This window comes from Antechinus flavipes, chromosome 2 (genome assembly GCF_016432865.1).
Source record: "Antechinus flavipes isolate AdamAnt ecotype Samford, QLD, Australia chromosome 2, AdamAnt_v2, whole genome shotgun sequence".
Taxonomy (NCBI): Eukaryota; Metazoa; Chordata; class Mammalia; order Dasyuromorphia; family Dasyuridae; genus Antechinus; species Antechinus flavipes.
Genome location: NC_067399.1, coordinates 462405570 through 462418705, shown reverse-complemented (window position 1 = coordinate 462418705; position 13136 = coordinate 462405570). Strand labels below are relative to the sequence as shown.

General features: G+C 33.1%; 1 protein-coding gene across 1 annotated transcript in view; it reads left to right on the top strand.

Moving 5' to 3' along the window:
* The window catches only part of C5 (complement C5), a 116898-nt gene that overhangs the window by 91660 nt on the left and 12102 nt on the right, over positions 1 to 13136 (top strand). The window contains exons 34-37 of the mRNA XM_051979541.1: positions 1818 to 1920; positions 8787 to 8861; positions 8979 to 9084; positions 11507 to 11590. Of these exons, the coding sequence (XP_051835501.1) occupies positions 1818 to 1920; positions 8787 to 8861; positions 8979 to 9084; positions 11507 to 11590 (368 nt within the window). The remainder of the gene's footprint in view (positions 1 to 1817; positions 1921 to 8786; positions 8862 to 8978; positions 9085 to 11506; positions 11591 to 13136) is intronic.

Genomic DNA, 13136 nt, shown 5'->3' with positions numbered 1-13136 from the left:
TTTTCTGATGATCTTTCTCCAGATTAAAAACACTGTCACACAATCAATAGGTCCAGAAGGACCTCTTCGGTCACTTTCTCTCTTTATAGCTCCTCTGGCAAGTTCACAAGAAAGAAAAGGCAGTTCTCTACCGCCTCGCCACTCTTCCTTCTCCCAGAACAAAATTGCCCTGAGGGAGGAGTCCCGCCATCTTTGGCACCAGCCCTGAAAGCTTTGAAAAGAAGGCTCCTTTTCCACAGTTTAAACATTCTCCATGGAAACCAGTCATAAGGGCTCCAGCAACCTTTTCATAGAAACTCTGCCCACAACTCCGGGGCCCCTTTTGGGTATGGCTCACAGAAGAGTTTGCATCTGCGAACTGGAACTAACTAGCTTTTCCACAAACACTTCACTCCAGCTAGGAGAGGCTGAGGTGCCCTACAGGTGTGCCTTTAAATTGCTAATTGGGTAAGGCATAGGACTGACTCTCATTAGCTAGAGAATTTACAAACTAAAATCAAATCCTTACCTTAGAGAGCCTGCCCCAACTGTCAGAGAAGGCTGCGTGTCAACAACCTTGTCTTTTGACTCTGACACTTAAGTATGCAATTCTTGGTTTAGGAACCAGGAAAACTGGGTTTAATTCTCAGTTCTGCACCTAAGTAATTGTGTGGTACCTGAGAAAACTCATTTTGCCTCTCTGATAACCTTTGCCTCAGTTTTCTTATCTTTAAAATGAGTTGATAATAAAATGGAACTTTAAAGTTCCTCCCTACTTCTAACCCTTGGAATTACTTCCAAATCTCACATTCTACGAAATATACTCTATTCTCTGAGCCTTAGAGCCAGAGGCAGAGACTCCCAACCTGTGAACCATGAATCCCTGGAAGCCTGCAGAGTTACTATAAGGGATTCATCTCAGGAAATGACTAAAATAAATAAGCAAATAAATCTAACTTCTGTAGACAGTCTAAAGAATAGATTATATCTTCTGCAGACTAAATGTCTCATATAGAAAACTTTAAAATGTATATTGATTAATAAACTATAAATTAATTCAAAAGTGTTACTGGATTAATAGTACTTTTATGTTGTTATGTATTTTCTCAGTCATAGATTTTCTTCTCATCTTACACTTGAGGAAAATGAAGTCTAAAGACTTGTCTAAAGTCAAAGAGGTAGCATAATATAGCAGATAGAAAAACATTTTTTGTTTTGTTTTGAATGCAGATCCCCTGACTCCAAATTCAGTTCTCTTTCCATTGTACCACATTGCCTCCTAATTCAATAGATGACACTAGTTCAAATACCAACCTGAAGGGATATACAAGAATTATTTTGACATTAAAAGAGAGACCTCATACCCTAAAAGAAAAGAATCATTGTTCCTTTCATCACTTCCACCTTTAACATTCCAATTAAAATCCCTTCCTATTTTATTACTTTTCTAAAACATTTCTTTATTTTAATTTTCAAACTTAATTTAGACATTTTCTTTATAATCCTGGTTTACATTTATGCAGTGCTTTTAAATTAACAAAGCATTTCACATTATCACATTAAGTTCACACAACAATCCTATGAAGTAAAGTATAATTCCCATTTTACATATGAAGGAACTGAGGCACATAGAAGTGAAATTAAAGTCCCAGGCTCACAGGGCTATAAGCTAGACTCAGATCTTTTGACTATAAATCCCATCCAATTTTGCCATAACGGGCTATAGCTTATGAAGAATGAGATTGAGTTTAAAAGTTCATAATCAAAAGGAGAGGTAGGTCTTTAGTTTTCCTGAGGTATCTTATCTACTAAAATATTTAATTTCTTATTCAATTTAGCTACAAGCTCAATGAGAAAGAATCATCATCTGGATCTTCCCATGCTGTAATGGACATAGCTTTGCCTACTGGAATTGATGCAAATGCAGAAGACTTAGCTGCTGTAAATATTGACAGAGTTTTCAATTACATATTTTTATGGGCTATAACCTTCATAATGTATTGAATTTAATCACATTTTAAATTGTTTTAAAATTCATTTTTGTTTTAATTTTTAAAATTCTCTTCCTCTGTTCTTCTCCTCCCTTCCCCATTGAAAAGGCAAGAAAAGCAATACCCATTACAAAAATGTAATTATACAAAACAAATTTCTGCATTAGTCATTTCCCAAAAAATAAAGAAAAAAAAGAGAATAAAATATGCTTCAATTTGCACTATTAGTGCTCTCTATCAGGAGATGGATAACTCCTTTCATACTAAGTCCTTTGGAACTGTGATTGGTCAGTGAGTTGATCAGAATTATTAAGCCTTTCAAAACTGATTATCTTTACAATATTGTTGTTTTATAAATTGTTCTCCTGATTCTGCTCTTTACTTGGAATGAGTTTATACAAGTCTTCTCAGTTTTTTCCCTAAAAACATTACCTTCATCATTTGTTACAGCATAATATTATTCCTTGAAGTTCATATGCAACTACTTATTCAGCTATTCTAATGGATGAGCATCTCCTCATCTTCTGATTCTTTACTATTATAAAAAGAACTGTCATAAAAAATTTGTTACATATGACTTCTTTCCTCCCCTTTTTAAAATTTCTTTATGGTACTGACCCAGTAGCAGTATTGCTGAGTTAAAGAGTATATAGTTTATTAGCTTTTTGAGTTATAGCTCCAATTTGCTTTCTAAATAGTGGAACTAGTTTATAGCTCCATCAACAGTGCATTATTATACTTATTTTTCCACATCCCTTTGTCTTTTTTCCCTTTTTGTCATCTTAGCTAGTCTGATGGATGTAAGGTGGTACAGCAGAGTTATTTTAATTTGCAGTTCTCTAATTATTAGTGTTCTATAGCATTTTATATGGTTTTAGATAGCTTGCATTTTTCCTTTGAAAATTATCTATCGATATTTTTTGATTATCAATTAAGAAATAATCTTTTCTTAAATACTTTAGAAATGAAATCTTTATTATAAAAGCTTACTGCAAACATTTCCCTCAACTTCCTTCTTTCTTTTGATTTTAGCTACATTGGTTTTATTTATGCAAAAACTTTAATTATATGTAATTAAAATGATCAGTTTTACCTTTTGAGAATCTCAAAATCTCTCATTTTATCATGAATTCTCCCTATTCATATATCAGAGGTAATTTCTTCCATGCGTCACTAATTTGCTTATAGTATCATCTTTGATGTCTAAATCATGTCTAAACCCCTTTTGATTTATATTGATATATAAGGTAAGGTGTTGGTCTATTCCTACTTTCTGCCAGACTACTTTCCAGTTTTCCCAACAACTGTTTACATTTTCAACATTTTTCTGTTTTACTATGCTTGTTATTTTTAAAAAGAAATTCAGTTTTATTTTAAATTTCAAATTGTTTTCTACCCCAACCCACACCCTAATCATTGAGAAGGCAAGAAATAGAAAATTCATTATAAATATGAAGTCATGCAAAACAAATTTCTTTATGAACTATGAGCTAAAACAACAACAACAACAACAACAACAACAACAAAACATTTTGAGTCCATATCTTCTTTTTCTGAATTTGGAGAGCATTTTTTAATTGTCATGAAACCCTTGAAACTGCGGTGGTCATTGTGTTGATTAGTTACACTCACAGTTGATTATCTTTATAATAATGCTGTTACTATATAAATTGTTTTCATGGTTCTGCTCACTTATCATTTGCTTTAAGGCTTTTCAGGTCTTTCTGAAACCATGCCCTTTATCATTTCTTATAGCCCAATAGTATTTTATTATATTCATATAACATAACTTGTTTAATTATTCCCCAATTGATAGGTATCTTCTCATTTTCTCAGTTATTACAAAATAAACTGCTATAAAATTTTTTGTATGGATGGAATTTCTATGCTTTCTAGTGTTTTTAATAGGAATGAATACTGCATTTTGTTGAAAGGAATTTTTTATCTATTGAAATAATATGATCTTATTGATTTGAAATGGTCAGTTATGCTTATAGCTTTCCTAATATTGAACTCTATGATTCTTCATATAAGTCCATCTTGGTGATTAGTATATGTATATGATCTTTGTGATATATTACTACATTCTTTTTCTCTATTTTGTTTTAAAATTTTTGCATCAAAATTTATTAGAGAAATTGGTTTATAGTTTCTCTTTCTATTTTAGCACGTTCTGATTTATACATCAAAACTACATTTGAATTATAGAAGAATTTAATAGGATCCTTTTTTTACTTCTTTTTTCAAACAGTTTATATAATATTAGATTTTTTTTTTTAATGTTGACAGAATTCACAAAAAATTTAATCTGGTCCTAGAGCTTTTTTCTTTGGGCACTCATTTATGGCTTGAATTTCTTTTTTCTAAGATAGGATTATTAAGTATTCTATTTTCTGTTTTATTCATTTCAACAATTTATATTTTGTGAATATTAACTAATTTCATTTAAATTTTCAAGCGGGTTGTGGGGCATAAATTTTAGATGAACTAGTTTTTAATAATTGTTCTTATTTCTACTTTATTGATTGTGAATTGCTTTTTAAATTTCATATACTGAAAATTTGATTTTCTTCTTTCTTTTTTCTTAATCAAATTAGCTAATGGCTTATCTATTTTTAAAAGATCTATTTTTGTTTATTATTTCAATTTTTTATTTTCAATTTTGTAAATTCACTTTGATATTTGAAATTTCTCTTTCAGTGCTTATTTTATGTTTAATATATTGAATTTTCAAGGGCTTTTTGTAATTGCACATCCAATTTATTGATCTACTCTTTTTTTAATTGATGGAAGAATTTCAATAAATGAAATTTTCCCTAAATACTGCTTTGATTACATCCCACAAGTTTTGGTATGTTGTCTCATTGTTGTCATTATCTTTAATGAAATTGTTGCTTATTTCTACAATTTGTTCTTTGGCCAGCCCATTATTTAGGATTATGTTATTTAACTTCCAATTAGTTTTTAATATTTTTAATATTCAATATTTAATAATTTAATATTAATTATCTTAAAGAACCTTTGTTGAAAGTAATTTTATTGCATTGTGGTAGGGAAAAGATGCATTGAATAGTTCAGGTTTTCTGCATTTGTTGTGAGGCTTTTATGCCCTAGTATGTGGCCAATACAACTGTGAATGGTTATATTCCTTTCCATTGCCATTTAATATTTTCTGGAGATCTAATATATGTAATTTTTCCATAATTCTATTCAAGTCTTTCACTTCTTTCTTGTTTATTTTTGGTTCAATTTATTTAGGTCTGAGAGAAATAAGTTGAGGTCCCCCACTATTATAGTTTTTATATGTAACTATATAACTTTTTATATAACTCATTTAACTTTTCCTTTAATAATGTAAATATGCCATTTGCTACATATATGTTTAGGATTTATATGGTATCTTTTAACAAAATTTAATTTCTGTTTAGCTCTTTTGATTAGTTTTATTTTTGTTTCGTCTGAGATCACAATTTGTATTACTGCATATTTTATTTCAGCTGAAGGATAATTCTGTTCCAGCTCCTTAATTTAACTCTGAGTATCTTTCTTGTTTCAAGTGTGTTTCTTGTAAACACCATATTGTTGAATTTGGGTTTCTAATATATTCTGCTATATTTTCCTATTTTGGGGATGAGTTTATCCCATCCACATTCACAATTATGATTACTGTGTATTTCTTTTCTTTGTCCTCTTTCCTCTTTGTTGTTCCTTTAAGAGTTTAGTGGCTTCTGACTAATGCCTTCCCTAATTCACTTTCTCCCTTACACTCTCTTCCTTTACCTTCTTTCCTATTTTCTTGTTGTAAGCTGTATTTCTGTACTTATCTGCATACATGTGTCTTTCCCCTACTGTAAGTTCAGATAAGAGTGAAATTCAAGTGCTATCCACCACATCCCATTGATCCCCCTCCCCTTTTTTTCTGTATAAACTTGCGTTTGCTCACCCTATTTATGCAAGATTTTTTTTTTGGGGGGGGGGCATTTTCTTCTCCTTTCAGCCCTCTCTCAATGCATTCTTCTTCTTCACCTATTCTATTCTGTTTTAAAATCATTCAACTTACAATAGAATCCCACCCAGACCCCCTGTCTAATTAGATATCCTCCATGATCTTTTATTGATTATGAAGTTCTGATTATCACCTTTCCATATAAGAATATAAACAGTTTAATCTTCTTTATTCCCGTATTATTCCTCATACATGTTTATCTTTTTAATGCTTCTCTTAATACGTGTGATTCTATGTCAGATTTTCTACTTATCCCTGATCTTTTCATCAGGAATGCTTTGAGGTCCTTTATTTTATTAAAAATCCATTTCACGGGGCAGCTAGGTAGCACAATGGATAGAGTACCATCCCTGAAGTCAGGAGGACCTGAGTTCAGATCTGGCCTCAGACACTTAACACTTCCTAATTGTGTGACCCTGGGCAAGTCACTTAACCCCAACTGCCTCAGGGGGGGAAAAAAAAAAATCCATTTCACCTTTGTCATATTTTACTCAGTTTTGCTGAATAGGTTATTCTTGATTATAAGCATACTTCCTTTGCCTGCTAGAATATCATATTTCATGTTTTCTGTTCTTTTATGGTAGTGGTTTCAAAATCTTATATATCTTGATTATAGCTCCTTAAAACTTGAAGTATGATCTTGATTATGGATCCTTGATACTTGAATTCTTATTTTCTGACTGCTTGCAAATTTTTTTCTTTGACCTGGGAGCTCTCGATTTTGACTGAGAATGAATTATATTGTATATAATATCTTTGATAGTTTTCATTTGGAAATTTCTTTCAGAAGGTGATTGATAGATTCCTTTGTTTTCTACTTTGCCCTCTAATTTTAAGCTATCTGAACAGTTTTCTTTTTTGATTTCCTGAAATATGATGTCTAGGTGCTTTTTTTTTTTTTTTGGCAATGGCTTTTCAGGTAGTCCAATTAGCTCTTAAGTCATCTCTCAATCTGTTTCCTGGACAGTTGTTTTTCCTATGAAAACAGCTGACATATTTCTTTAATCTTTTGATGTTGTTTTTATTATTTCTTGATTTCTTATAGAATCATTACCTATTTGGCCAATTCTAATTTTTAATAGCTTTTTATTTACAAGTTATATGTATGGGTAATTGACATTACATTTGCATTGTACATATATACTTATTTTGTATATAATTTATACTTTAACATATTTAACCTTGACAATTGCCAAACCTTTTGTTCCAATTTTTTTCCCTTCTTCCCCCCACCCTCTCTCCTAGATGGCAGGATGACTGTATTGATCTCTGAGATTTTGCTTTAGATTTTTTTCAATTCATTCTTTTCTTCTCTATTTTTGTCTTGGGCATCTCTGTCACCAAAATAGCTCTTTACAGTTGTGTTCTTTTTCAGTTTGCTTGTTCTTCTGGCCTATATTTTGACTTTGGACTTTGTTTTTGCATACTTCTGGAGGGTAGGGATTGTCTGGCCTGTATGTCCTTTTACAGCTTTCACAGCTCTGACTGGGGGGCTTACAAGATTTCAGTGTTCCCAAAGTGGCATAATTTGAGGGGAGGTATGTTTACTGCTCTCCAGGTATGAGTTCTGCAAGTTTCTGACCCATATTTGAGTCTATTGGTTTATTTATGGTTGAGAATTTCAGCAGACTGTTGCTTGACTCATTAACTATTAGCTTGCTGATAGACCCTCTAGATTTAGAGCTACTGAATTGCTGTCTCTCTTTTGATCTGGAACTGTTGACTGTGCTCAGAACACAGCTAAGGCCAATGCTTCCAATCACTCCTCTTTACTTTTAACAGAGCTGCCAAATGGTATCTGTTCTTGGACTAAGTGCCTGCTTAGGGATCCTTAGACATCTCTTCTCAGTGTCCTGTTTCAGCCACCTCTCAGCCCCTGGTCACTGGTATGCTCTATACCATGGGCAGTCAGGGTCAGACTTCCCCCAAATTCAATTCTTTATCCATCTCCCTAAGCCTCCCTGGGATGGAAGAATTGACTCACTGTGACTTTTTGGCTTTGCCAATCAGAATTCAGTCTGGTACAGTCTTTAAATCTTTATTGAGGAGGTACAGAGGGAGAACTAGACTCTTCTGCTTCGTCTCCAACAACTTGGCTCCATCTTTTAAATTGTTTTTAGAGATGCTTGTTGTTTTCTAGAATTTCAGTACTTGGGTGTAGTCCCATACAAAATTGCCCAGACCAACATTATTTCACAATATTTGTTAATACATTATAACCAAAACCTCACTATAAAATTGCAATAAGCCCTCAGTGATGTCATTTGGCCAATCACCCTCTTATAATAGTGTTCCTATGGAAGTCAGTTGTCCCACAAAATTATTTCACCTTGTTTTCCTGGAACCAATTAAAGATGATAGAGAGCTCTGTTCCATAAACTTAGCTGAAATTTGCTATCCAGGGCAGAAAAGGAATTCTGATTGTTTTTGTGGTCAATCTGCATGCCTAGTATATAAAGATCTATATAAATGAAATGGGACTATTTCAAGTCATAAGGAAAAGAAATATAGCTCTCCTTCTTTAAAAGTTGAATTCTATATACTTTAGGGTTTATGAATGCCTTACAAATGTTGTCTCATTTGCTCCTCACAACAACATTAGGAGGTAAATGCCATTATTATCTTCATTTAAGTAGCTTGTCCAGGACTACTCAATTAATAACTAAGGCAGAATTTGAATTCACATCTTCCGTACTTCCAATTCACTATTCTGTCCACATACCATATTGTTGCCCTATAATTGCTGTGCCATAACTGTATGAAAAAGTAAAAGCAAGATAAAATTAAATTTATTTTCCTTCTTCCTTTAGCTTACCAATGGTGTTGATCGACTATTAACAAATTACCAAATCAAAGATGGGCATGTGATTCTGCAGCTGAATTCAGTAAGTCCTTAATTTATTTTTTTTATTGCTGAGATTAAGATCATGAAGCCTAAAAAGATATTTGATGATGCTAAATTTTCTGTGTGATTTCTTTAAATTCTTGAACTTGTTAAACAGATTCCTTCTGATGAATTTCTTTGTGTTCGATTCCGAGTCTTCGAGGTTTTTCAGGTTGGACTCCGTAGTCCTGCTACATTCTCAGTATATGAATACCACAGACCAGGTACCCACCTCTACTAAAAGTTTAAAATTTTCCCAAGGGTATATCTTTTGTAGTGTCAGAACATAAAATGTAAGAGCTAAAGGAAACATTAGAACAGAGAATGTAAGATCTCATAAGGATTCTCAAGAGCTACTTCCCACTCTTTTATAACAGACTTTTGACTTTAAAGTCAAAACAGGTACTTGACTTGTCAGGGTCTCATGATGAGCTAGTGGAAGTGTGAATATCAGTACCCTTATCTCCTGATTCCTCCTAGTCCCTTGTTCTGTCTACTCTATGACACCAATTCTTTTCATATCAACCATCAGTAAGATTATGAAGCTGATGACATTTGTGTTGAATACTGGCCCTACTCAAAAGTCCCTTCTCCATGAGATGATTTCCTTTTTTCTCTCTGTACCAGGATTCTCCACTTCTGGGCTTCTTCTTGGCTTTCTCACTCCAAGTTGTGTTTTGGACTTTGTAACCTGTTTTTCTAAATTTTCAACCAATTCAAACTAATTTGCCTTCTGCCCCATTCCTCTAGAAATTATAGTTGGAAATACAACAAGCGAAACCACTTCTAATGTTTAATAGCTAGTAAAGATGGAATGTTTTACACCTCTGAGAAGGTATTTGCATTTCTGTAGGTTAGTCCTGGAGAAAAAAAAAAAAAGTAAAGGAATGACTCTTTACTAGTATAACTGCAGGCATTGAGCCAACCTGATAAGGGAAGTATTTGGGAGCAAGAAAGGCTTTCTTAGCCTCCTTAATAAATGCTTATTGATATCTGTTTTTCATAGTGCCTAAAATTAGCTCTTCTCTTTCCCTACAGCACTCAAGCAATTACATTTCAGCAAATACATTTCAACAAGTATATGCTTTAGCACAGAAACAAGCAAGAATTAGAAAGGGTTCATCCATATGTCTCTTCTGGGGAAGGGGGAGGCCTCAACTTGATAAGCTGGGAAATAGTCATGATCTAATGGTAAAACAGGAATGTCCATACTTCCTTTCACCCTATGCAAACAATGATGCATTTCCTAGCCCATACTATTTAGTCAAACCTCAAAATATTGTTTGTTATTTAATATGCTCAGAGGTCTTGTCTCCAAGACTATGGGCATGCTAGGACATTTGGGGGGGGGTTTATTCCATAAGAGAATGCTTAAATCCCAATTAAAACCTGCCAACTTTCCACCTTCTTCATCCCTTCCTCATCTCCAATCAATTTCTTACTTTTTATTTATCCAGGAAAAATCCCAAAGGACTCCACCAAATTCAGGATAACCTTGGGGATTTGGGCCACATACAGCTCTAGTCCTTAGGGGCCAAAGGGATTTACTAATTGCCCTCTTTTTAATTCTTTAGATCTGACCAAATCTATTTAGTCTGATTCCCAACCTCATTCTCGCCCTTGTAGTTAGTATTCTCTCATTTATATACTGTGATCCTAAATATCAATGTGCTTGGACACGTACTTTTGCTTCCTTCCAGATCCAAGACATTATCGAAGATTTTTTTACAAGATGATACAAAAAGAAATCAGAATCTTTAAGTTAACTGAACAATCAAAATAGTTCTAAACTTCCTAAATCTAAGATAGATTCATCTCAAATACTGCTCCACTCCTTTTCCAAGCTTCATACCATGAACTTACTCCTTCCTGAGATATTTCCCCCCATTTCCTTAGCTTTGTTCTTTTTCTTTGATAAAAATTAACAGCATATTACTATATTAACATCTGTCCCATCCATAATGGTTAATTGTTCACATTTCCATAGTGTTTTAAGATTCACAAAGCACTTTTTTAAACTATGATCTAGTAAAACAGTTAGTACCAGTATTTTTATTCCTATTTTACAGATGAAGAATTTGAGGTTCAAAGAAGTTGAATGACTTGCCTAGGATCATATAGCTAATGCTCGAACTAGGATTCAATCAGTTTCTTCTGCCTCCAAAGTTAATGTCCTTTCTCTACATCATGCTTCTAGCGAGATATGATATGCATGTTCCAGAGGATAAAAGAGCAAATGCCTTTCATCTATATTTGTACAACTTCTTAGAAGTATGCTGGAAAACAATGGTTACATTTTCATTGTGAACATTTATACTTCAAAAATCAGCAAATGCTGTAATTCAAGACTTGATTGTTTTGACTTCAGAAAGCAATGGAAAAAATGCTAACATTATAGGTTAAACTTAAAAGTATGTGATGCATAATATTTTTAGAAATCTGGTTTTTAAATGTTTACCAGCATACCACTGAAGAAACTCATGTCATCACAGGGATTCATACTATTTTCTGGGCCCTCAAATTAGAAAAGCTCTCTTTGTACTCCTATCCTTCCCTCTATGATTTGATAGGAAGTAAGAAACTCAGGTAACTATGTTAAATATTTGAACTCTTCTCATTATCTTCTTAATTCTCTCTTTGTTTCAGATAAACAATGCACTGTATTTTATAGCCTTCTTCAGAGCAACCTGAAAAAAGTATGTGAAGGATCATTCTGTGGCTGTGTGGAAGGTAAATTCTACTTAAAGTGCTTATTTTTGTAATATTAAGGAAGGGCAAGTAAAGGAACAAACATTTCTATATAGCCTACTATATGCCGGGCACTCTTCTAAGCACTCCCCCTCCCTATGCACAAGTTTATTTATTTATTTTTACATTTATTTTATTTTTAATTGCTAGACTAAAATAAACATTTTAATAACATATTATAGTAAAAAAGAAGATTGCTCACAATAAATATATAATAAAGTTATCATCTAAATTTCTTTTTTTCCTTTTTTTCTTCCCTTCCCTCTGTTCTGTCCTGCCATAAATAGCATATATATATAATATATATTTATGCAAAATTATTCTATATATCCTTTATCAGTCCTTTCTCTGGATGCAGATAGTATCTTCATATGTCTTTTATTTTTAATTTTTATATTTATAATAGTCAAAATGACTTAGTTGCTCAAAGTCGTTCTTAAAACCATATTGCTGTTACTATATTCAGTGTTCTCTTGGTTCTGTTCACTTTGCTCTTCACCATTTCATGCAAGTCTTTTCCATATTTTTCTTAAGATCATTGAGCTCATCAGTTTTTATAGCACAATAGTATTCCATCACAATCACACACCACAACTCATAAAGCCATTCCCCTATTAATAGAGATCCTTGCAATTTCCAGTTTTTTACCACCACAAAGAGCTACTATAAACATCCCATTCACATTCAAAGTTATCATTGTTCTTTGTGAATTTCCCTCCATCTTATATTTACTCACCTTTTCTTTTCCAGCTTCTTTTTTTACCCTATCCCTGTTACCTTATCTTTTCCCTCCCATCCTCCTATCCCCAAACCTCACCATCCCTTCAAAACTCCTCCCCTCTCTGAATCCCAACTTTCTCATTTCTTTACAAGTTCAGAAGACTTCTTCACCTTTCCAGATGTATATCCTGTTGCCTCTTTAACTATATGAGAGTAAAGTTCCAACATTACCAGTCCTTCACCCCCACCTATTTACTCTGTTCTTCCTCTCACACCCCATTTTTATAATATAATTGCTCCCTTTTACCTTTTCCTACTCTTGTTTTTTGTTTTTGTTTTAGAATCACTCCATCATACACAATCTGAACCCCTGGGCAGAATTTAAAAAAAAATAACAATATGGAGGATCTGAGGCTTGGGGCAACATTAATCACAATTTGGAATAAAAACTTGATTATTCTAAACACTTTTGATAAGTAGTATTTCATTTGATTCTTACAACAACCTTGTGAAATAAATTCTATTGTTATCCCCATTTTATAGTTAAGAAAACACAAGTTTAATGTTTTGTCCAGGATCACACAGCTAATAAGTGTTGGAGGCCAAGTTTGAACTCAAGACTGGAGATTTGAGGTCATCCTGACCAAAGTTTCTACCCATAATTTCCTATGTAACCTGGGTTCAAAATTTATGCGAAAACTTTATTATATCAAGATCTCCTCAATGCTTCATTCCTGTATGAGGGACAGAGCTGTTGAGAGCCTGGGAAAGGAGAGGTCCTATTTCTTCTGGTTTTTGATACTGAAAA